This window comes from Gracilinanus agilis, chromosome 5 (genome assembly GCF_016433145.1).
Source record: "Gracilinanus agilis isolate LMUSP501 chromosome 5, AgileGrace, whole genome shotgun sequence".
Taxonomy (NCBI): domain Eukaryota; kingdom Metazoa; phylum Chordata; class Mammalia; order Didelphimorphia; family Didelphidae; genus Gracilinanus; species Gracilinanus agilis.
In genome coordinates this window covers 253444097-253470435 of record NC_058134.1, presented here as the reverse complement: position 1 = coordinate 253470435, position 26339 = coordinate 253444097, and the positions used below count along the sequence as shown (strand labels likewise).

Genomic DNA, 26339 nt, shown 5'->3' with positions numbered 1-26339 from the left:
CTAAAGTTTCAATGGAGACAATAGTATGACATGGCAGCAAGTGAGAGTCCCACTATATTATCAGACTTAGGGCTCTCCATTGTGTCCAGTGCTGGGTGATGCCCATTATTACTCTAAAAGCAACATTGATAGATTGGGAACACATGGAGAAGAGTAGCCAGGATGTGAAAGGACCCCTCAAACATGCTGCCAAAAGCTCATCTGAAACAAAAAATTAAATAAATAAATGAAATGAAAAACCATTGTTTGAAAAACATTGCTTGAAATTTGCCTGTGAAAACCTTAGAGGATGCGGTCTTGGTCTTTCGCTCCCTGGAGTCTTGTCCTGTTAAGAAGGATCTGCTGTCTTCTGCTGTCCCTCAGAAAGCAGGACCAGCACCAATGGTCAAGGCAGGGCGATTTTAGCTTAATATATAGAAAAGTGAGATGAAGCATGATACGGGAGAAGGTGCTCTGGGTTTGGACTCAGTACTGTCTTTACCATCTAGTTCATTTTACAGATAAGGGAACTGAGGTCCAGGAAAGGTGATAATGCTATACAACAAGGAGGAAGTATCAGAGGTCAGATTCGAACCGATGGCCTCTGATTCTTGAACCATTGCTTTCTCTCCTTTGGAACCTCAGGGCAAGACACTCTGCAGGACTTGGTTTCCTCGTCTGTCTAATAAGAGGTTCGAATTTAACGTCCTCTAGGGTCCTTCCCAGCTCTAAATCTATGATCTAGTATTTTAAGCATTCAGAACAATGAGATTTGTCCAAAAATGGTATGGACTGCCTTGGAAGTGGCAACGTACCCACCCTCTGAGGACTCCAAACGGAGGCCAGCTATCATTTGTCATGATGTAGATATTTACTCTCCAAACAGGGATTCTACTAGATGGCCTTTATTATCCCTCACACAGCTCACATTCTTTGGTTGGCTGCCATACCTACCAGTCACCATTTTAGTTAACTTGGATTAAGAATATTCACCCCTAATATGGTAAAGGTATTTGTGAATTGACAAAGTCTCAGAATGAGATGGTTTGATTTTATCCCTGTAATACGTGTTGCAACCTCCCTTTTAGGCTTATAAGTTAGGATCCTGACTATAACACCTAGCTTTATTTCACTGAATCTATGAGGAAAAAGGCTAATTAAAAGGGAGGTGACTTGGCAGCCAAAGCCTTTTCTTTTTGCCTCTGCAAAGCAATAGTTGGTGTCACCTCAAATATTGAAGGCTTCTCTTTAGAATGGCACATTTTATTTCATTTTATTTTATTTTATTTTTTTAAACCCTTACCTTCCATCTTGGAGTCAATACTTTGTATTGGCTCCAAGGCAGAAGAGTGGTAAGGGTAGGCAAGGGGGGTTAAGTGACTTGCCCAGGGTCACACAGGTGGGAAGTGTCTGAGGCCGGGTTTGAACCTAGGACCTCCCATCTCTAGGCCTGGCTCTCAATCCACTGAGCTACCCAGCTGCCCCCAGAATGGCACATTTTAAAGATTCACTTAAGTGCATTATAGTTTTTTTGGTTGCTCAGGATGACAATTCTTGTCTTTCTAGTTCCTTGATAGTCAAAATGTAAGCAACAGTAGGGAAAAAGTCACCTTACATATGTGTGTTGGTATAAGCATCAGATAAAGCTGTGCTTGAGCATCTAGGTCAGTGATTCTCAAAGTGAGTGCGACCGCCCCCTGATGGGTGCTGCAGCGATGGCATTTATCTTTCCTATAAATTGCTATTAAAATTAAAAAAAATTAATTTCCAGGGGGCGAAGTAAAATTTTTTCTGGAAAGGGAGCGGTAGGCCAAAAAAGTTTGGGAGCCACTGATCTAGGTGGGGCAATGGATAGAGTTCTTGGCTTGGAGTCCAGAAAAACTTGAGTTCCAATCAGGACCCAAACATTTATTTACTAGCTGTATGATTCTGGGTAAGTCACTTAACCCTATTTTGTTTGCTTCAGTTCCTCATCTCTAAAATAAGCTGGTGAAGGAAATGGCAAAGCAGTATTTTTGCCATGAAAACCCCAAATGGAATCACAAAGAATCAGACACAAGTGATGCAAAGGGATTAGAGAAAAACTGAAAGGGGAAATGAGAAGAAGGGAGGGAAGGAAAGAAAAAGAAAGGAAAGAATGAAGGAAGGAAGGAAACTACCATTTAGTGTCTACTATGTGCCAAGTACTGTGCTGAGTACTTTATACAGATCTTATTTGATCCTGACAACAACTCTGAGAGATAAGTAGGTGGTGTTATTATTCTAATCTTATAGTTGAGGAAACTGAGGCAGAAAAGTCAAGGGTCTTGCCTAGAGTCACACAGCTGGATTTGAAATCAGGTCTTTTTGATTTTATGCCCAACAGTCTATCTACTATGCTGGGTGGCTGACCCTACCCCAAGAGAAGTTTTGCCCACCCTAAGATTTTGTATTTGTCTAAGATTTTGCCTGCCAGCCTCATGTCTAAAAATAAAAAAAAATGTAGATCCAAAACTACTTTGGAATAAGCAAAGCTTTAAGTAGGGGCTTATAAACTCATCTTTCATCTTCTTAAATAGCAGTGGAAAGACTATGTGCTGCCCTACTTTCTCCCATCAGGTTCTCAGCTCTTGGCTATCCTGGCAGCTAACTGGTGGTATGGATGGAGTACTGAACTAGGAATCAGGAATACATAAAGTCAAAATTGCCTCAGACACATGCTAGCTAAGTAATAATTTAAAAATGCCTCAGTTTCCCCATCTATAAAGTGGGCATAATAATGGCACCTACCTCCCAGGGTTTCGTGAGGATAAAATAAGATTTTATACATGTATATTTACCCATATGTACATTTCTACTCATGTATACAGTTACATATAACATGCATGTAAAATGTTTTGCAAGTTCTAAAGTTTTTTTTTACAAAAGTTAGTGATTATTGTTAAAATTTACTATTTTGACATTGCCAATAGCTTAACAAGGACCCCTTTATACAAACTCACATACTCCTCAATCACGACCTGATCTCTGAATCTACTCTCTACCTACTTCCCTATCCCTCTGCTCCTATCATCCAAGGAATTCTCTTTTTGCTTTTGTTTTGTTTTGTTTTGTTTTTTTAATGGAGATACAACTAGTTATTTCAGAACTTTGTTGATCAGCTCTCTATATCTGTCATTGTTTGGTCATTCCATCCCCCTAAGTTCTGATATAATTCCTTGGGAATTGTTAGAAGATCAAGCGTCTCAACCTTCCAGATAAATGAACATAAAGTGCCGACCTCCATATACCAAATAACAGACTATCTGTGGAATGATCTTTGGGGATCCATATTCAAACAGGTATGTACACCCAAGGCATTCACAATGACTCACTCATAGGATCACAGATTCATCTAGATCCTCTCCACCCCTCATTTTCCATATTAGGAAACTGAGGCTCAGAGAAAGTAAATGACTTGTCCAAGGTCACAGAAGTAATAAATGTCAGAGCCAAGATTTGAACCCCAGGTCATGAAGTCCCAGACTGTGCTAAGAAATCATTTTTTATTTCAATATCACTCAATGTCTAACTTCTTAATCCTTCACACCTTCAACCTTTCCCCAACCCTACATGCTCCATCAAACTCTAAGGGAGCTTGCATTCCTCTACCTCTCCAAGGCACATTAGTGGCTCAGCAGGTTGTGAAAGGAGAGAAAGATCTTGAGGAAATCCTGATTTAAAGCCAACAGACTTGGCTCCCAGCTTCCAGCTTGGCCATTTCCTATATGTATGACCTTGGTCAAATCACTTAACCTGATTGAACCTGTTTCCTTCCTCTGTAAAATGAGGGTGATTGAACTACATGGCCTCAGCAGTCCCTCCTAAGTCTAAGTCTGTGATCTGATGACTACTCAGCACATGCTTCATGTTGCCCATTTGTAACTTATTTTCCCTATCAAGGCTTCCTATGTTTCTAACCTGGGTAAAAAGAGTGGATATAGGAGGGTACCTGATAAAAATCCCACGCTACTACCACCACCCCTGAAGAGATGATTTGTTGTCAATGTTCAAATTATTATGGTAAATAATGGCAATCATAGCTAGCATTTATAAAGTATGTTCAGATTTATAAAACAATTTACCTCATTTTCTCATTTGATCCTTACAATAAATCTTTGAGATAGGTGGCTATTGTTATGATTAAAATTAATATACAATAACTAACAACTAAAGTTAATATAAAATTATATTTTATAAAGTTTATTAATAACAACAAAAGTTAATATAGAAGTATATTTTATACAACTAAATTTAATATAAAATTATATTTTATAAAGTTTATTAATAACAACTAAGGTTAATATAAAATTATATTTTATAAAGTTTATTAATAACAACTAAAGTAAAAAAAAAGCTAGTTAACCCAGCCCCAGTTGTGGGGGAAAAAATGAGGGGGGGCAGAGTTACTGAACTTATAAACAAAAGTGACCACCAACTGTGGTGGAGAGATCAAAAGGAATTCTGGGAAATACCGGAGGAATTTTGGGGAAAGTAGTTCAAAGTAGAAAATCTCCACTTATACACTATTATCATCCCCATTTTTAAGATGATATCACTGAGGCTGAGAGAATTTAATTAATTTAATTTAAGTGACTTGCCAAGGCTCACAGATTGAGCCAGCATTGGAGGCAGGATCCAAATTGAGCTCTTCTGACACCCCAACCATCGTATCACCTCAGTTCTTATAGGTGAACACAGAGCTGCCCTTGGAAATAAAGCCTGTCCATTTGAATCTGCCTCAGACTGGACACAATGTGCTCTTTTTGATTTGGGGGTTAGTATAAAAACTATCCTTCCTATTAGAAGCAGAAGGCACAGGCTGGGGACCAGAAAATGATGATGAGCAGGGAAGTGGCCTGCCTTGACCTCATCTTTCTACCCATTTAGCACTATTCTCCATCCCAAATTCCCCACTCTTGTGGGTGGGGAACTAGTCCAGGTTCACAGTTTCTGCAGGATGCACAGAGAGATATATATGGAATCGATTTACACCTCTTATCTGCTCGACCTGTGAGATTTTTATACGTCTAGCAGGATTAAGCTTGGAGCTGGGAGGAAGAGTAATCTATAAGGCAATGCCTTCAGTGACTTCACAGTGCCCGTCTACCTGAACGAGAGGCTATCACTCAGGACCCACGGCTATCGCATCTATTACATTTTGCTAGTGATTCTTATCATGACAATTACTCTAGTCTAGGACTGTCATTTAGAAATATCCAAATTCTTTCCTTGTCCTGCATTTTTCCCTAGTCACGATGATGATCATTTTTAAATGTTTCTTTAATCTACTTTGCTAACGCACCCAATTAATATATTCAGACATTCACACATAATTTGTTTTAAGAATTGACCCAGTAAAGCCAGCCTTCCATGATTATCTTCAGGACAAAAAAAAATTCCACTCTGAAATTGTCAGTTAAAATTGGCTTTTGAAAAGTCACGGGTGTCTAGAGGTCAATTAAAAATTTAAAAATTTCATCTAAATTATTTTGTGAAACAGGAATTAAGTTTCCAGGCGAATGGAACCAGCTTCTTCTGTAACTGGGAAGCAGGGGTTTTAGGAAGTTTTGATACCTATCACACAGCATCAGAGTCTTAAACAATTTAGGATGCCAGAGACTTGAAATTCACGTCCCCTCTCCCCCCAGAAAGAACTTAAAATGCACTTCAACTTTGTGGATATTCTCTATAATACCAGATTTTAATTGTGCTGCTTTGTAAACTGGAAAGGAATATCAACTGGACTATTTTCCTGTTCCTTGTCACTGAAATCTCCAGGTCTTTAAGCAAAACAACCAAGAATGGATGAATGATCAAGGTAAGTAGAAAATTTGGTCCCCTTTTTTCTCACGTTTTACTTGACACTTTTGAAAATGTTGGGAAAAATCATGATAATTATTGAATGTTTTGCTCATTGTGGGAGTGGTAGTGTATATAGTTCGAACAACCGTATAAAGTTGGCTTTTGAGTTTCTATCCCCCAGCGCTATGACATTTTGATTTATAATTTTTTTTAATAAAGGTTTTCTTTCCCTTTTATTTTGTTAAGGGAAAGGGTGGGATGGAGGAAAGGAAAAAAAGAAAGAAAATAAATGCATTTTAATTTAAAATTTAAAAAAATATTTAAAGTAAACATCAACCACATGTATTTTGACAAGTGCCTGACATTTTGATGTAATATAATTGCCCTCTACAATCTTTGGGTTGCAGAAAGGTAACTATTAAGTAGGATTATTTAAATTTCAACAAATCCATGATTTCACCAGCATAGATCTTCTCTTCACTGGCACTCTACACCTTTCAAGCCTTATTAAGCAATCCTCATGAGTGAGCTGGGAAAAATTAACCACCTGGTGGCCAACCATCTGGAAATGAGCCTCTCTGAACCTGGAAAATGTGGCCCTCCCATCCTAAAAACACAATCCCCAAATCTTGCCAGTGCTTGTGTTTGGCTGCTATAACATGCAGGAATCCCAGTTCCCCCCCTGAATCACAGGAGAGAACTTGTAAAAAATTAAGTACTATAATCCAGTAGAAAAGATCTCTTGCCACATTTGCCATTTTTTTTAAACATATGAAAGCCCCTTCAGGACATAACAGCTATATCTCTCAATTTTTTATATAGATAGAAATCCACAATCTTAAATGATCCCTTTCAAAAACATGTCGATTCATATAGAGCAGGAATTCTTAGATAATCTCATTCAAATGATCCGTGGATAGATTTCAGGAGTTCCGTGAATTTGGATGTGAAAAAAAACAATTACATCTTTATTTTTACTAATCTCTCTTTGTAATTTAAGATTTCCTTCAATGGCTTTTAAATGTTTTTTTTTTTTGCCACTTGTCTTAGAATTGATAGTAAGTATTGGTTCCAAAGCAGAAGAGAGGTAAGGGCTAGGCAACTGAGGTTAAGTAACTTTCCCGGGATCACACGGCTAAGAAGTATCTTGAGACCATATTTGAACCCAAGACTTCCTGTCACACAGAGCCACCTAGCTGACCCTCAATTGCTTTTAAAAATATATCATTCTCATTGCAGGGGTCAATTTTGACCAGGCAGAACTTGACTTCTTTCCCAGAGAGATAGGGAGCATGAGAAAAATATGGGACTCGCCCAATGCCTCCCAGAGGTTGGGGAGGAGTTGAGGGTTTTGTTGGATCACCTCCTCATTGACTCTTCACCAACAAGAGACCTTTTAGTATGTCCAAGGGAGGGGCTGAATATTGAGTCCCCCAAATTATCTCTTTATGGATCTGCATAAGGGGACTTGGGGGGGTCTTTCATCACCAGGAGAAATCACTGACCAATTCATTTATTGGTTAAAGCTATCCTAATCAATACAATTAACTTTTTTACCCAGAAAAAAATGTGTGTATATATATATAATTCTGAGGAGTACATACACTTCACTAATGTGCCAAAGACTTTTTTTTTCAGACATTTTTAAAAAGGATTAGAACCTTTGGTTTATAGTGTCTGCATGAATGAGTCCTTCTCATTTACCATACTTAGGTTAGGGTGATAAGATAAATAAGAAAGATAAGAAAGAAATTCCACCTATAGGTACACTGCTTCAGACTCTAATGCAGTTGAACGAAAAGTGAGAGGTGAACCATTAAATTATTGTTAAATGTTTATCATCCTCACTTATTTCACACAAAATTGCTGTCTATGCCAGGAGTTCTAGCTACAGCCCAACAGAAAATACTAGCATTTCAGAGTTGTCTATAATAATTCCATAAGAAAGTTTAGGGAGGAAGGGAGGGAAATGCTCACAGAAAATCGAGGGTTATCATAAGAACATACCACTCCATTCACTGACAGCAGCTGGTCTCCCCTTTTGAGGCCTCCGTGTCTTTCGGCCACCCCTCCGGGAATGATGCGAGAGATATAAATGGGGGAATTTTGCTCCTTTCCTCCCATCACATTAAAGCCAAGGCCCTCATCAGTCTTTGGTAGCTCCACTACTCGAGGATGGGAATGACCTTCACTAGCTGCAAAAGCTGCCACAGTTGCCTGAAAGACAAGATGGTCATTTGGCAATGAGATTGGGGACAAATCAGGGGAACTGATGCTACAGCAGGTAAACAGCAGCTACTCAAGCTATGATGGCATTATCCTAGGAAAGAAAGGGAAGGAACGTGACTTTTCACTATTTAGATCCCCATTGTTTAATGGAATTTCTCCTACAACCTCCTTGGCTCCCTTACCTTCTTTTTCTGCTTGTGACAAGTCTACGCTTTGAGGGAAGCATGGTATGATGGGGAAACTATTAGACTGGCAGTCAAAGGGCTGAGGTCTGGATCCGAGCGTTCCTAGGTACTCTTTCTTGTGTTTTGGGGCAAGTCGATTAGTTTCCTCCTCTGTAAAATGAAGAGGTTGAACTCAGTGATCTCTAACATCTGTAAATCTGTGATCTATCATTCGAGAGCCAAATCAGAAGGCACCGTGAAAACCTCCTTAATGGCCATAGCTAGAATTAATTTCTCTTCACATGATAGATCATATACTGCCTGGTAGCTGTCTTATCTCTCCTATTAGACTGACTTCTTTAAGGCCAGAGGATGCTAGTCATTCCACTAAAAGCACTGAATGGTGAACTAAATATGTATAAGTTTTTCCTTTTGCTGACATTCCCAGATTTAGTCAGTTCTACACCCCCCATTTTTGCAAATTGACGATGCCGATAGGAACTATTACCATTTAAAACATCTGTAGATTCAAATAACTCAGTTTTATTTGAAATTAATCTGGGCTCTGAAGCACTGAATGAATGAACTAAAGTTGTGTATCATACACACTTTTTTGCTGCCATTCCCAGACTGCCTATTAGTTTAGGAAATTTCATTCACCCTTCCCATTGCCTTTTTGGTAAATACTGATGATACCTGTAGGAACGATTACCATTTAAAATATCTGTGGGTTCAACTACCCCAGTTTTATTTGAAATCCATTTGGGCTTATATGTGGCCTCTGATAAGATAAGCTTGGCCTCTTTATAATATTATTACGTAATATTTTATTAATCTGCTTTAGGTTTCTTTCCTGCATTTTCAAATATTTTCACTGATCTTGCTATGATGAATTTTGCAAAGGGAGTAGCTTTCAAATATCACCTAAAATAGAAAAAAAGATAATGCCTTGATCTTTCTTTCTGAGCCATACAACAATTTAATGCATATTTATTATTTAGCTTTTACACTTTCCAGTATATTAATCTCTGAATTTTTCATAACGTCAAATAATCAGCTTACTTTACCATTTTCTATAGAAATCCAATTCATAAGGTTATCGATTTAGAGCTGGAAGAGAGCCGAGAGACCAGCATGTCCAAAAATGGGTAAACCAAAGGCTCAGAGATTAAGGGAGATACTTTAGGTATCACAGCTTGCTAAGTATGGGAAATGGGATTCAAAGGGAGATTGACCTGGCTCTAGATCCAAGGCACTATCCACCATCCACTTTGCCACTAAGATGTTGCCGTTTCTACTTCACTGGACCTCAGTTTATCAAACTGTAAAATTGAGAGGTTTGGACAAAATGGGCTCTGAGATCCCTTCCAGCTTGGAACCTAGAACCTCATTATCCTAAAGGAAGGAGAATTTCTTCCAGCCAAAGAGAGATTCCCTTTTATTTGCCCTTCATAACTTCCTTTGATTACCTGTCCACTCTGGAGTGATTTATTAAGCGTTTATAAAATATTGATCCCTGCTACTTAGCATTCTTTTCCCCCACGCAGTCTCATTAACATCAATTTAGCATTATGCTAATCCTATCTTCATTTAGTGACAGGGAGGGAATGATATGACAGTTGTGGCTTGCTTTCAGCTGCATGCTTTGGCTCATGCAGACCTGGCCATCATGCATTGGGCTAAGAGGCTGCCCTGGATGCAGTACAGACAGCCCAGAGACAACCAGGAATTCCTGTGCTATTATTGACAATGTGGCGCTGCTCTCCTGCTGTTGTACATGAATAAGAGATGAGAATGGTAAAGCAGTACATAATTCTCGGCAACCTTAATTACACCACGCAGAAAACATGTTTTTGTGTTCCATCTCAACATAAACAAATCACAATCTAATGAGAACAATATTCTATATTTGCTCAGCTAGACCTTATGGATCTACAGTATTCACTTCTGGCTTTGAATGGGAATAGAAAGACTCCAAAAAAAGATGAGAGAAACCAGATGAAGGTTGTTAGGCTCTCAGAGAAGAGATAATGAAAATACAGAAAAGAATTAACAGAGAGAAAATCGTGGCTACTTATATACCTTGTCAGAGAGCTAGTTTCTCCAGGGGGGGGAAATACATACCTTTTATAAAATATGTGGAATTGTAAAATGTGGGTTCATTGCAAATTATTTTGAAGGTCTTGGGTTTACTAATGGCTTATTTTTCAGAATACTGCATGATCATTTGTTAATGCTCTGGGGGAAGGTTTTCCTTAAGAGAGGCTAGGAAATCTCTGGTTCTGAGTTTCAAAGGAAAAAAAAAAGGTTCCTTTACTAGGGTAGGAGAAGCAAGCCTGTCCTCTTGGGTCTCGAGATGGTCAGGGCTCCCCCTCTGGGTGCCCACCCCATTCAGTGACCCATCAGACATCAATGCATGGAGTGTGATACATTTACATAGCTAATAGATTCATTTTTCAGCCTTATGCAAAGAAATCCCCCATGCACTGAAAAGACCCTATTGTCCTAGGACAATATCAGAAAACCCTGGTGGTGTATCTCATACAATGGGCCAGTAGATTTGCTGGACGCTCAGTGAATTCAATGAAATCATTCTCCTTTGTTAAGCTACAGAAGCAGCAGAAACGTTGAATTTTCCATTAGGAGTTTTACCTGGGAAGCAGTACTGGTCTAGACTCTGGGCTGCCACTGATGTCTAAATTTTCTTACAGTGTACACACGAGAATACCTGAAACACACACGCGCACAATCAATTACTGGATCACTGGGGTAGAGTACATTTTTAAAGCTGCACAACGCTTACCTTGGCAGTGGCCCTGGCACGGAACTCCGGGCACCCGTTCACCGCTATGGTTTCATGCATATATTGATATACCTAGAGAGCACAGAGAGGGGGGAAAAAAGAAAGATTTTGTAAGAACATTCAAAAGGAATTTCTCTCATCATTAATAAGACATTTGATTTTCCTAGGGAGAAGGGAACAAAGGAAAAGGGAGAGAGTTGAAGCTTTGGGCTCAAATCCTTCCTTTCAGGAGGAGAGGTATAAGAGCAGGGGAGAAGGTGTGCTTCCCTTCTGAAATTTCACTTGGTTGAAATTTAGGACTTTGCCATGTATTATCCATTACAACTGAATTATACATGTGTTAGAAGAGTATTTAATCACTAGATGGTTTCAATATGGATTCTGGAAGCCACAAATTGGCCCATTTCCTGTGGGAACTTACTTTAAGGGAAGTTCCAAAGTGAATTTGTCTTGGACTGAATAAGGGATCTCCCAGCACCCATTAAGTATCCTGAATAGGAGTAATAGAAATGCTCAAATGCTTATTCAGCCTTTTAGTCTGAAAAGTTCCCCCCATTGTATCAGAGATCCATCAGTTCCAAACCTTCCTTTTTGTATCCTTTGTAGTAGACCACTTCCTGATACCCCAAGCCCCTTTCTCAAGCTTGCTTACAACCAGTCAGTGTATGTTTGATGTGCTTAATTCCCCCAAAGGTATATAAGATCCCCAAGTTCTATTATTCTTTGGAGAATCATCTAATGTGGTGATCCTCTCAGAGATATTGTCCCCACAGTCCCAGGAGTTTGACTCTGTCGCATTTGGCTCTTGGCTCTGGGTGGCCGACAATTATTATGGACCTGTCTCTTTCCTGATTAAAGATTTGGTTTTGCTGACTACTTTAGTGGTTCTGTTTTTCCAGGTTGACGATGGTATAAAGTGTTAGTTGGTAACTTTTTTTTTCCAAAAAGGGTTGATGTCATGCCTCTTTCTTCTCAGGAAAATTAAAATACATTTCCTTCCCCTAGCCAATTATCTGGTAGTTTCCTTAAACTAACAATATCTCCTTATTCATTGGGTTATTTTTATTATTTTAAATTTTATTATTAATTTTTTAGATTTATTTTATTATTTATTTTTTTAAATTTTACAAAGCCAAACAAAGCATATACAGAGAAAAAGAAGATACTCTACAAATGAAATCACCAATCTCATATATATATATATATATATGTGTGTGTGTGTGTGTGTGTGTGTATGAAAATATCTATATCTATATATATATGTTGATAGATATAGCTTACTTTTCTTCATATCTATATAATAAATCCCATTCACTAGTGTCTTAGCACCTCCACACCCTCCCTGAATCAAATATTCTCAGGATAGCCAACATATACATATAAGTTAAGACTAATTTTTCACCTTTTTGTTCACTTTCTGGAGGGAACGTTCACAGCTTATTCTTCCAGCATTAATTCTATGGTTGTATATAATGTTCTCTTGGTGCTACTCATTTCACTATTTCTAATATTGTGTAGTTCTTTTAAAAAAATAATCAATCTTCATTATTTCTTATGGAGTATTCCATCACAATCATATACCACAATTTGTTCAGCCAGTCCCCAACTGATGGGCATCTCCTCAGTTTCCAATTCTTTGCCACCACAAAGAGAATTGCTATAAATATTTTGCAACACATGGGTTCTTTTTCTCTTTTCCTGATCTCCTTGGGGAACAGACCTAGCAATGGTATTGCTGGATCTAAAGGTCATACATGGTTTTATAAATCTCTGGTTGTAATTTCAAATTGTTCTCCAAATTCTTTGAATCAGTTCACAGCACCATCTACAGTGCATTAGTGTCCTCATTTTTCCACATCCCCTCCAACATATTTGTCCTTTTGCTATTTTAACCAGTCTGATCAATATAAGGTGATATTTCAGAGTTATTTGGGTTTGTATTTCTCTAATCAGTAGTGATTTTGAGCATGTTTTTTCATATACCTATATATATGGCTTTGATTTTAATCTGCAAATTGTTTATATCTTTTGCCCATTTATCAATTGGGGGATTACTTTTATTTTTAACAATTTGACTAAGTTCTCTTTCTGAGAGGCTGCCTATAAAATCTACCCCCCCTCCTCCAATTTTCTGCTTTCCTTCTAATCTTGGCAGCATTTATTTCATTTGCATGAAAACTTTTCAATTTAATATACTCAAAAGTATTCATTTTACATTGCACAATTCTCTCTATCTCTTGTTGACTTATAAATTCCTCTCCTATTTATGAATCTAATAAGTATTATGTTCCTCATTCTTCTAATTTACTTATGGTATTTCCTTTTATGTCTAGATCATGTATCCATTTTGATCTGATCTCAGTGAATGGTGTAAGATATTGGTCTATACCTAGTTTCTGCCAAACTAGTTTCCAGTTATCTCAGCAATTTTTACAAAATGGTAATTTATTATCTCCAAAATCTGGTTCCATGATTTTGTCAAATACAAGGTTACAATAATCTTTTACTGCTGTTTGTTGTGTATCTGTTCTGTTCCACTGATCTACCTTTCTGTTTCTTAACCAGTACCAGATATTTTTGATAATTACTACTTTATTATATAATTTTAAATCTAGCACTGCTAGAACTCCTTCGTTTAGATTTTTTCATCAATTCCTTTGATATTCTTTCTCTTTTATTATTCCACATAAATTTTGATATTTTTTATAACTCGATAAAATTTATTTTTGGTAATTTATTTGGGATAACATTGAATAGGTAGATTAGGTAGGGTTGTTATTTTAATATATTAGTTCTGCCCATCCATGAACAAATAAAATTTCTCCAATTATTTAGCTCTAACTTTATTTGTATAAAAAGTGTTTTATAATTATTCTAGTTTCTGGGTTTGCATTGGCAGGTATATTCCCAAGTACTTTATTCTATTTGTGATAATTTTAAATGGAGAATCTCTTTTTGCAGGACTTTGTCATGAATATATAAAAATGTTGATAATTTACATGGACTTATTTTATATCCTGATACTTTGCTAAAATCATTGATAGTTTTAAATAACTTCATAGTTGAATTTCTAAAATTTTCACATATGCTATCCTGTTATCAGCAGATAGTTTTATTACCTCTTTGCCCATTCTGATTCCTTCAATCTCTTTTTTCTTCTCTTATTGCTATTGCTTATTGCTAGTGTTAATTGATAGCTCTTTTTTCTAACTTCTAATTAGAAATGCTAATTTCTAATACTTTGTAAAATAATATTGGTGATAATGGGCATCCTTGTTTTACACTTGATCTTATTGGGAAGGATTCTAGCTTCTCCCCCTTTATAGATAAAACTTGCCAATGGTGTTAGGTAGATGCTTCATACCATTTTAAGAAAAAATCCATTTATACCGATGTTTTAATAAGAATTAATGTTATATTTTCACAAAGCCTTTTTCTGCATCTATTGATATAATCATGTGATTTTTATTAATTTTATTCTTGATAGTATCAATTATGTTGATATAGTTTTCCTCATATTAAATCATTCTTGCATTCCTGGCACAAATCCTGTTTGGTCACAGTGTATTATCTCTGTGACCCATTATTGTCTTCTAGCTAGTATTTTGTTTAGGATTTTTGCATATATATTCATTAGTGAAATTGGTCTATAATTTTCTTTCTCTGTTTTTGCTCTTCCTTGTTTAGGTATCAGCACCATATTTGCTTCATAAAAGGAAATTGATACATTTCCTTCTTTTTCTGTTATTTCAAATAATTTGTTTGGTACTGGAATTAATTGATTTGTAAGTGTTTCAAAATACTTACTTGTAAATCTATCTGGTCCGAACGCTAGGTAGTTCATTTATGGTTTGTTCAATTTCTTTTTTCTAAAATAGGTTTATTTAGGTATTCTATTTATTGCTCTGATAGTCTGTGCAGTCTATTTAAAAAAAATAATTCTATTTCTATTTCATCGTTAAATTTGTTTTCATATAATCGAGCAAAATAAGTTTAATTTCATGTCATCATCATAGGTGGTATAGTCATCTTATACATCTTTAATGCTAGTGGTGTGATTTTCTTCTCTTTTTTATTAGATTAACCAATGGATTATCAATTTTGTTGATTTTTTTCATAAAAACTATTCCTAGATAGTTATTAATTAAATGGTTTTCTTGCATTTAATTTTTATTGATCTCACCTTTAATTTTTAGTATTTCCAATTTGGGGTGTAGCTGGTGAAATTTAATTTGTTCTTTTTCTAGTTTTAAAAAAAATATGCCCAATTCATTGATCTTTTCTTTTTCTACATTATCATTATAAGCATTTAGAGATATAAAATTTCCTCTAATTACTACTTTTGCTGTATCCTATAAATTTTATATGTTGCCTCATCATTCTCTTTAAATAATTTATTTTAATAATTTGTTCTTTAATCCACTCATTCTTTAAGAGTAATCTATTTAGTTTCCATTTAGTTTTCTTTTTTGTTGTTGTTGTTTCTATGGCCCCTTATATATAATTTTTTACTTCATTATGTTCTTAGAGGATTGTATTTAATATTTCTGCTTTTTTACATTTAAGGATAGTATTTTGAGGCCTTAATATGTGGCCAATTTTTTTTTAAAGTTGCCATGTACCACTGAGAAGAAGGTATACTCTTTTCTGTTCCCATTTAATTATTTTTTTAAACCCTTACCTATCATCTTAGAATCAATACTAGGTATTGGTTCTAAGGCAGAAGAGCCATAAGGGCTAGTCAGTGGGAGAGTAAGTGACTTGCCCAGGGTCACACAGCTGGGAAGTAGCTGAGGCCAGTTTTGAACCCAGAACCTCTTGTCCCTAAGCCTGGCTCTCAATCCACTGAGCCACCCAGCTACTCCCTCCCATTCAATTCTCTCTGGATATCTCTCATATTTAATTTGTCTAAGAGTCTTTTAATCTCTTTGACTTCTTATTTATTTTTCTAGTTCTGAGAGTGAAGGATTAAAGTATTGTTTTGGTTTATATTTACATCTGTAACTCATTTAATCTTTCCTTTAAAAATTTCAGTGCTGTAACATTTGGTGCATATGGATGTAAAATTGATAATGCTTCATTATCTATGGTACCTTTGAAAATAATATAGCTATTTTGACTATTATATTTGTTTTATGTGTAAATTCATCCCATTCACATTCAATGTCATAGTTACTAGTTGTGTATTTCTTTCCATTCTGTTTTTCCTCACAATCTGTTCTTCTCTTTCTTTCCTTCCTTCCTTTTTTTCTTTTTGCTGTAACCTCTCCCTTCTTTGCCCTACTAGTTCATAATTGGCCTACTTTTCTAAGGATCCCTTCTCTTTTGTCTTTCCCTCTTACCTTCTAGTTCCTATTCTATCCACCTTTCCAAAGGTCCCTACACTTCATTCCCCCACTAAATATTTTTCCCTCATCTTATCCTGAGTCCTTCCCTTATCCCCTCACATTACTCTCCTACTTCTTGATATGTACTCCCTTCTCAGAAGTATCTATCCCTTTACCCTCCATTCTCTTAAGCTAATCTTCCTTTTAGTCCCTCAATCCCTTTAAGGGGCTTTCCTTTGTTTGGTCCCTCCCTGGTCCTTTCTCAGGCCTTCTTTTCCCTCTTCCCTTTCCCTCCTGTTTCTTTGTACCTTAAGAAGATTTTTACCCTTCTAATTGTATATATTGTTCCCTCTTTATCCCAGATCAGATGAGAGTAGGGTTCTAGTGCTATCAATCTTCTTTCCTTCTCCATGGCAGTTCCTTCACTTATTCCTCCTCCATATGAGATATCCATTCCATCCTACTTCCTCCTGATTTTTTTCACTGCCACTTTGACTCATTCCATTGCATTCACCTTGAACTCAAGTTGTCCATCCATCCACACCCATTCGAAATGCCCAGGCAATGATGCCATTTCTCATGGGCCCTACATAACATCCCCACTGCCACTAAGATTCAAACATTTTGACCTTTTAGGTCACTTATGATTAGTCCTCTTACATTACTTTTGCGTGTTTCTTATCAAATTTTCTACTGAATTCTGGATTCCCCTTCACCCTTGGAATAGTTGAAACTCCCTTATTTCATTAAGTATCCATTTTTTTTACCTTTTATAATTATGCTCTGTTTTGTTAGATATTATTCTTGGTTATTAAGCCAAGTTATTTTGCTCTATGGGATGCAGTATTCCAGTCTTGCATTCTTTTAATGTTTCTGCTCCAAAGTCTTGTGTAATTCTGCCAGTGGCTCCATAGTATTTAAATTCTTTTTTTCCTAGTTGCTTGTAGTATTTTTTTTTCATTGATCTGTGAATTAAGGAAGTTAGCAATGGTGTTCCTGTGCATTTTCATCTTTGTATCTCTTTGAGGTAGCAATAAGTGGATTCCTTGAATTTTTATTTTACCCTCTGCTTCTAGAATTTCTGATTTTTCCTTGATGATTTCTTGACATATGATCTCTAAACTCTTTTTTTTATTGTAACTTTCTAGGAGTCCAACTATTCTTATATTGTCTCTCCATTTGTTTTCCTGGTTAGTTGCTTTTGTGAAAAAACTTTTCATATTCTCTTCTATTATTTCATTCTTTTGATTTTGCTTTATTATTTCTTGTTGTCTCAGGAAATCATTACCTTCCTCTTATCCAGTTTTAGTTCTTAATTGATTATTTTCTTTTAGAAGTTTCTGGATCTCTTTTTCCATTTCAGTGATCTTTCTTTCATAATTTTCTTGATTTTCTTGCATTGCTTTTATTTTTTTTCTATTTTCCCCTCTATTTCTCTCATTTGTTCTTTTTTTAATCCTTTTTAAATTCTTGCAAAAACTCTTTTGAGCTCGTGGCCATTTATCGTATTTCTTTGTTTTTATCAAGTAGGCATTTTTACTGAGTTTGAACCAAGGTCTTCTTTGTCCCTATAGTAGCTAGCAATAGTTGGATTCTTTCTCCTTTTGTTTATCTTTCTTTTTTTTTATTTAAAAAATTTTAGCAGCCAGAACAATGATTAATTATTGGCTTTTTGCTGGACTCCCAAGATTCTTTTAGTGCTAATGTATATAATGTTTGGTTTTTTCCTGGGCTCTATTTATTTATTATTCTAGTTTTTATAGTCCAGAGTGTGATGTAATCCCCAGGTCCCTGCTCAAGCCCTAATATGTGATTTATCTCAGAGCTCCAACCAGAGGGCACAGAAAGTTCTACAACTGCAAGAAGATAGGCCACCTCCTCCAGTGCCAATAACCAGCAACCCCTCTTTTCTGGGAGCAATCACAGGTGATAGGGTCTCAATCCCTTAATAACCACCATCACAGATGTGTGCTCCTTCCTTACTCCTCCTCTTCTTCTGCCATAGTTCAGAATAGACCAGTTATCCAGTCTGCTTTCCTTGGCTTCCAAAGTCCCTGTCCTGTCAGCAGTGAGTTTTGAGGTCCTTCCCTTAGGGTCTGGCACCCATGGACTCTGTGGTATTCACTCCTTTAATCCCTATCAGTGTGTGGGCCAGTGAGAGCATCCTGAGACAAAGTTAATACCAATAGCTCACAGGGCCCTCTACCTAGGACTCCAATAGTATCCTTTTGGATATGAGCTCCCAGGATCAATGGACAAGGCGAGGTTGTAGATCCTGTCCTCAGGAGCTATCTCATTGTTTGATATGTTCCTGCTCCCAGGCCTGAAGCTATGGGTCTGAGGCCAAGGAATTCAGAAGCCACTTTCTTTAATTGTGCTTGGCTGATCAGCTTCACTTTCAAATCCTCTCTGTTTATGCAACTTTTAGCATTGATCCTGTGGAGTTATTTTTTGGTTGTTTGTAGGGGATATTTGGAGGTTGAAGAAATTTCATGCTCTACTATATCATCTTCCCACTAGTTGGTGACTCTTTAAAACGTTTTCCAAATTAGTACTCTCCCAAGACAAAACTATTATATGATTTTTAAACAGAAGTATAGGTAGATTGTTAAAATTATTGTTATAAATTCATAATTTTTCATGATTTACAATTTAATCCATTTTATGAATCCATTTTATTTCAAGTTTCTATACTAAACAATTTGCCCCTTAAGAATAGTTCTTATAGGACTAGAGTAAATTGAGGAATAACATTCTAACCAAAAACAAGTAAAGAAGAATTGGGAATTTAATAAACAGGGAAATATTGGGTAGTGAACCAAAATATTTCAGGGTTCTATGATTTCATCAATCTGGAAGTTCCCACCCCTGGTGTAGGTTACAACAAATCTATGCCCACTCATCCTTTGAGACTCTTGTCTACATTCTCCCTAAAGTTTCTTCTGTAGAGACCACTTATACTGGAGGCCTCCATTGCTTTCTTCAATATCATGAAGATACTAATAAGACAATGAGGCATTTTGGACTTCATCCCTGTTAAGTAATCAACCCATCTTCTTTGTCATGCATATGTTTCTCTGATGACATAATTACTACTATTCTTCCAAGTTCTTTATATACTACATGTTATAGTCTAATTATATCCAATGATACACCTTTCCTTTCTCCTCTGTGTGATAACCATTTTTAATTCTTGAGACGATTGTTCTCCTGTTCTTACTGCTATATGAGATATATGACTTAGTTGATATGAATATCTAATGGAAAATGTTGGATTTGTCCTTACAACTTCTGTAGATTTTCTCTAAGTTCATGAGCTGAGACAAGTTATTTTAGCAAGGCAATTTCAAATTCCTGGTAAAAGAATGATGTAATATAGAAACATTGGGAGAAGATATGTATACCCACTATACACACATAACACTCAGGTTAGATGTGCGTTTTTCTAAAATACTATTTTTTCTCTTTACAATTTGTAGGGTCCATCATTGAGTTCTATATCCCTTCCATATGAAGTCACTATTTCTCTAGGTTTTCAATTGCCAGTAACTCTATCAATGTGATATTTCTTCGCATGAGTATGTATTAGATGGTAGCCAGTCCTGTGATTTCTGGATTTGTCTTCTTTGGACAATGCCCCAAACTACCCAAATTAAACCACTTTATGTAAAAATATATATTTAAGGTCAAGATACCATAGCAATGTGGTGGTACCATTAATGTCTTTATCAAGTCCTCAGTGACCATTTTCTTGCTCCATTCCCACTGATATCTGGCCCCTTTTCTTTGAAATCCTGATCAGAGGCTCTGTTATTCATGTGATTCCCTGTCTGGCAGTACCATGAAAATAATGCAAGGATTTTGTGGCAGGAGATGTCATTCAATTATATAATTAAGATCTACTTTCAGTTTGGAGCTGATGAGTTCATCTCTCCAAGTTATAATAGAAGCTAGGGTTCTCCTACTTAGCCGACCTCTTTCCTTATGTTAGAGATATATTCCTGCTTGTCATGAAAATATCAAAATGTTTGAGGTTAGGTCACAAAAAAAATTGGTCCAGGATGTCAGTGATAGCATCATTACTTAAATACTGAATTATGGTCAGAACATTAGGGCAGTTTCTTTACATCCAACCAGAAATTCATAGGGTCCAAATCTAGCATAAAAGTCCATTTGCAATTTTTTTTCAAGTCTTAAGTCTCCCAAAGTTAGAAGTAAACTCATTCTGGCACAAATGTACAAACTCTTAAGTCTTTCTTAGAGCATCCAAGATAAAGGGGAGCAGATCACAGGGATGGACTGAAAGGTTCTTTTCTTGAACTCTCTGAGGTCAGTGCAGTAATGGAGTAGCTTACTCCATTTTCTTGAGTTCAAAGAATGTAACTGATCTCTTCTGCAGACTATGACATAAAGAAAAATGCTGTTTTCACAATTCTTGAACACAAGCCTACCTCATGGTTCACCTTTTTATTCATTTAATTCTTTAGTTATTGATGGGGTCAGTAGTTACCTGGAAAAATTATCCCTAGAATAACCCTAGAAGAAGCTTGATGAAGGGACCATAATTCTGATAGAGCATTGACTCCTTTAATCCCTTCTCACTAAATAAACTCTAGTACTCTGGAGGCTTCTCAGCTTAATTATGGGTATTATGGGTATTGGGACAAAGGGTAGTTCTAGAAACGTCTCAAAGTTAAGTTCTTTGGAGGGAAGGCACGGTTCAGTATTTCCTGCCACAGCTATCCAAAGAATGCTTCAACCACTACTTTCATATTATATTTGTCTTCTACTGCCCTCTGCCTGCAGAGTAGAATGATTTCATATAGTACTAGACCTCCCCTTCCTTCATTATGATCTACCCTCTGACATATTTCCATCAATGATTTTGAAAATTTCTGAATAAGGATGCAGGAAGTGTAAGTTCCTGATATCCTCGAGCTGATCAGAACTTTGTTTAGTGTGTTTTCCCCAGGGACTCCAAGGTTTCTCTATCAAGGGGATGACGACGTCATTATGAAATCATTTGTTTATCTATTGGAAACACTTTTAGAGTCTCAAAGCATTAGAAACATAATTCTAAGATTAATCTTCTCAGTTCTTCATCTTCAATCAGGTCCCTGACATGGTATCCAAACCTCAACACAGCATAGCACTCAAGTATGCTAGCTACAGATAACCTGGAGGAATATGGGCATGCTACAGAAGCTTTTTGGCTGTTTCTTTGATAGCAAAAGTCACATAGAATAAACATAGAGAAGAAGATGGAGATAAAGGATGCCTTACCAACAAAGCTAAACCACTTTAGACTTTGAAGCTTGACCTGGCTTCTCAAGAGTACTTGGAGGATACGCAGAAGAGTCTGTGATCAACGCAAGGAGTACAATATATTTATATAGCTAAGAAACTCATTTTTCAGTTTTATATAAAGAAATTCTCCATGCATTGAACAGGCCCTATTTTCCCATTACACACCACACAGTACATCTCGCAATGGGCTAGTGGTTTTCAGAGCCATATGCTAGTCCTAATTTGACTGTTTACCTTAATTAAATATTTTTTTCTTTCATGACATACATATGGGTAAAGCTATAAGAAGGCATCTCATATGCACAATTCCAGCTAAGTTTGCTTCTACTTAAATCTACTGCCAATACCCTTCATTTAAAAAAATATTTGTTAAAGATTATAGAGTTCAGCCTGGGAAGAATCTGAGATAATCTAGTCCAAATCACACATTTTAGAAATAAGAAAAATGAAACCTGGAAAGGATGATATGTTGAAGATAACAGAATGAGTTTGTGGCAGAACCATCATTCAAATCTAGATATTTTCACTCCTCATCATCTAGTGTGACAGTGAGTAATTCTCTCAAATCTGTTTGTTGTATGACTTTAGACAAGCCTCTAATTTCTATAAGTCTCAGTTTCATCATCTTTACATCTTTGATACTGCTAATCTGGTTTTCTTCTTTCCTTTTTTTATTAGGTTTATCAGTACTTTGTCTATTTTATCTGTTTTTTTCAAAGTATCAAGCTTCTAGTCTTATTTACTAATTCTATAGTTCTTTTACTTTCAATTTTATTAATTTCTCCTTTGATTTTTAGTATTTCTAATTTTGTTTTCATCTGGGGATTTTTAATTTGTTCAGTTTCTAGATTTTTAAGTTGCATACCCAATTTATTGACCTCTTCCCTCACTAATTTATTAATATATGCATTCAATGACATAAATTTCCCCCTTAGTACTGCTAGTTTCATCATCTTTAAAATGGATGATAATTGCTGAGTTAGAAAGGGAGTTTACTTAAATTTGTTTTTCTTTGAATAGTCTTGAGATTACTTTGGCATAGACAATTCCAAAAGAGGAAATTCCTTCAATCAATCCACTCTGATTCAACCTGCTTCAATTTATGGTCTTAGAGAGTTGCCTGGGGACAGTGACTTAAGGTGACTTATCTAGGATCACATAGTCATTATGAGTTAAAAGTATAACTAGAAGCCAGTTCTTCTAAAGCCTTAAGCTGGCTCTTTATCCATTATGCCGGCCAGTCAAATTCAAATAGAAATGAGGTCCACTAAATCATATATCAGGCTCCCTTTAGGCAGCATATTGACTTAAAAAACCACTTATGTTATTTACTGTATTTTCATTTATTATATTAAATATTCAATTTCAATTTAATTCAATTTAATCTGGGTCTGGCTAGACTCAGGAGTTTTGTGACACTTCTGTACAATCCCATACTGTCTCTTGCTGTAATATTAATACTTCATAGAAAACAGCACATATGGCCAGAACTATACTATGTTTAGGAAATTCTAAGGCTGTCTTAGTTACCTTCTGGTCAAAGTTCCATGTGACTCATAGTGCAATCCACAGAGCCACTCAACTGGGTAATGAGAAAAAGAACCAGGAAATCCTAGAGTTGGGGGATGAAAGATATTGTGGTAAATATAATGGAGGCTTCTATTTCAAAAGATGATGGGAAAAGGAGTAATTAGGTCTCACAATGGATAGAGCTTCAGGCCTAAAGTTGGGAGGACCTGGGTTCAAATGTGGCCTCAGCTACTTCCAACAGTGTGATCCTGAGCAAATCATTTAACCTCACTTGTCTAGTCCTGGCCCCTCTTCTATCTTAGCCTTGATACAAAAGACAGAAGGTAAGGGCTTTAGGAGGGAAAAAAAGTAGATGGAAATATTTCAAAAAGAAAAGAGTCAAGAAGTATAAGTTAGAAACTGAATGTCACCAAGCCAGTGCTTTGTATAGTGCCTGGCACATATTAGGTGCTCAATTTTTACTGATTGATTGACTGTGTCAAGATCAAATGAGATAAGTTCAAAGCACTGCATATGTAGCTTATCATATAGAAAGCACTATATAAACATAATTATTGTCATTATTAATTATTATTTCAATATTAAATAATATAATTGCAATTATATAATTGCATTTATCATATTATATTGTAATTACATTTATAATTTAACTAAAAAGGAATTAGCACATAGAAAACGCTATATAAATCTTAGTTATTATTAATATTGACTGCTTCAAGATCAAATGAAATCATTATAAGGCACTTAGTACACATAGAAAGTTCTATATAAATATTAACTGCTATTATCATCATCATTGTCCTCATCAAAAGGCAGCCCACCCTTGAATCCTAGGTCTTCCTGACTCTGTGGCTTGTCCTTTGGGCACCCATACCATCTTCCTTTCATAGAAGACATTTCTTTACCAAAGAAATCACAGATCTGCTGCTCCCTAAATGCCTCTTTGTATGTTATAGAGTGGCTGTAAACTATCACAGGACCACAAAGCTAGAGATACAGAGCTGAAAGGGACCTCTGGGTCATTTAGCCAATCCTTGAAATGTTATAGATAAGGAAACTGAAGTTTAGGTGACTTGCCAAAGGTCACATAGGTGTGTTAACCTTTACAAGGGAACTTTGAGCCCAGGTCCTCTGACTAAAGAGTTTGTGCTCTTTCAATAATGTGGGTAAAGAATTTTGTAAAAACAAAAAGCTCTCTACAAATATATTTTCTTTACCACCAGCAGCAGGAGCAGCCTCCTATTGAGGACAAGGATACAAGTCTATTTCTCATAATTCCATTATAAAATGTTAACCTTGGTTCTATTGGGCAGGTACTATGTCTTTAACTTTAATAATTTTAAAAACCTAAGGCAGGTTTACATTTGAGCTACTTAAAGAATTTCATCAGGAAATTTCAATTGCAACAAAACCTCCTCTAATGCTCATTGAGGAGATCTGATATTGAAAAGGAGAATCTAGTCAATGCAAGAACTATCCATGGTCCTTGATTCTCCCACTTTTATCCACATACTGTTAAACCATTGGAAAGCAAAGTACCTGGACTAGACAGTGATCCCTCACCTATCACCTGAGTTACAGCCCCAAAATCTCCTGGATAGATGAAAATATGTGAAGCAGCAGCATTATATTTATTTTGTTATTCTTTGATGGTAAGCATCTTCCTCTGGTGCTTAGGTTCACTGCCAGGAGCCTTAGAAGGCACAGAATGTTTGGGTGGCATAGGGTTTGAAATAAATTCAAACTTTTATGAAAACTTCACAAAAATGCAACACCACAGAGCAACACTACACACAGTGATCAGATGTCAATGTGAAGTGGACAAGGAGAGATGCTGAACATATGGCACAGTGCAGGAGAGGCAAACAGACCGATGCTATAGTCACTGAGCCAATCATCACCCAGGACAAAGAACACAGAACTGTGGTTGGTCTCCTTTCATTCCCTTAGCCAATAGTGTACATGTACAATCTCATGTTGGCAAACTTGCACAAGCCGTAGTGGCATACTGCATTTCCACTGAATACAGTATGGTATTCACCCACAAAATCCCGCAATATAGTGAAAACTCCACGATACAGAATTATATATATATATATATATATATATATACATATATATATATATATATATATATATATTTAAAACCTGTGATACAGTGAAGCCATGATAAATGAATCACAATGTAGGGAGGGCTGGTTGTATATTCTTATCCCTTAAAAAACAAAACAAACCTTCACTCAGTTATGATTTAATATTATGTTCTCTGCTTTTTATAGGACTAAAACTCACTACCTAGGTAGTTTTTCTATGGGTTTTGCAAAACTCAAAAGATACTGTCTAATATGCTATTCACTATTCTTTATAAACAAATCCTCATGATAAATTCCTCTCATGCCTAATTTTATTAAGTCTTGTCTCAGCAGATGAATTCATAAGCTTTCTTTTGGCAGAAAATAAAAACTATATAAGAAAGCATAGTGTCTTTGGGATTTAACTGCCAAGAGACTTGAAGCCCAATATGTCACTCAAGAATCCAAATCTCCTCAACTCATTTGCCTAAAAGTAGATATTTCAACTCTTCCTTTTGGATAAACTTTTAACCTTATTTTTACACTTTGTAATCTATGAATCCTCTTAAACTTTTCTGACATTAGTCTAGGTATATATCACACACAAATATATAATAGAGGCAGACACTGAGAGAGGGCATAGAGCACTGGGTTTTCATGACAGGGTGACCTCTGTTCAAATCTGGCCTTAGAAACTTACTGGCTTACATGACCCTGAGAGAATCACTTAAACAATATGCCTCAGTTTCCCCAATTAAAAATGGGAATAATTATAGCACCTACCTTGCAAAGTTGCTGTAAAGATGAAATTAGATCTTCCCAAAAAGGGCTTAGCACAGTTTCTGGCACACAGAAGACACTATATAAATGTTCATTTCCTTCCTTTATCTATAACTTTGAGGTTTGCTAAGAGCTGTACATGTCTCACTTAAGAGGAAGGTATAATTATTATTATATTATTATATATTATATTATAATAATGTATATTATTATAATACCCCTTCAATATATTAGGAAACTAATAGAAACTAATGAGTGGCTTGCCTAGGGTCACACAGTTAATAAGTATCTAAAGTAGAATCTGAAAACAGATCTTCCTAACTTC

At 36.2% G+C, this 26339-nt stretch overlaps 1 protein-coding gene across 1 annotated transcript in view; it reads right to left on the bottom strand.

Annotated features, from left to right (window-relative positions):
• Positions 1 to 26339, bottom strand: part of LIN7A (lin-7 homolog A, crumbs cell polarity complex component) — a 200887-nt gene that overhangs the window by 79024 nt on the left and 95524 nt on the right. Inside the window, exons 3-4 of the mRNA XM_044679178.1 lie at positions 10999 to 11070; positions 7810 to 8019 (exon numbers count right to left, since the gene is read on the bottom strand). Coding sequence (XP_044535113.1) covers positions 7810 to 8019; positions 10999 to 11070 — 282 coding nt within the window. The remainder of the gene's footprint in view (positions 1 to 7809; positions 8020 to 10998; positions 11071 to 26339) is intronic.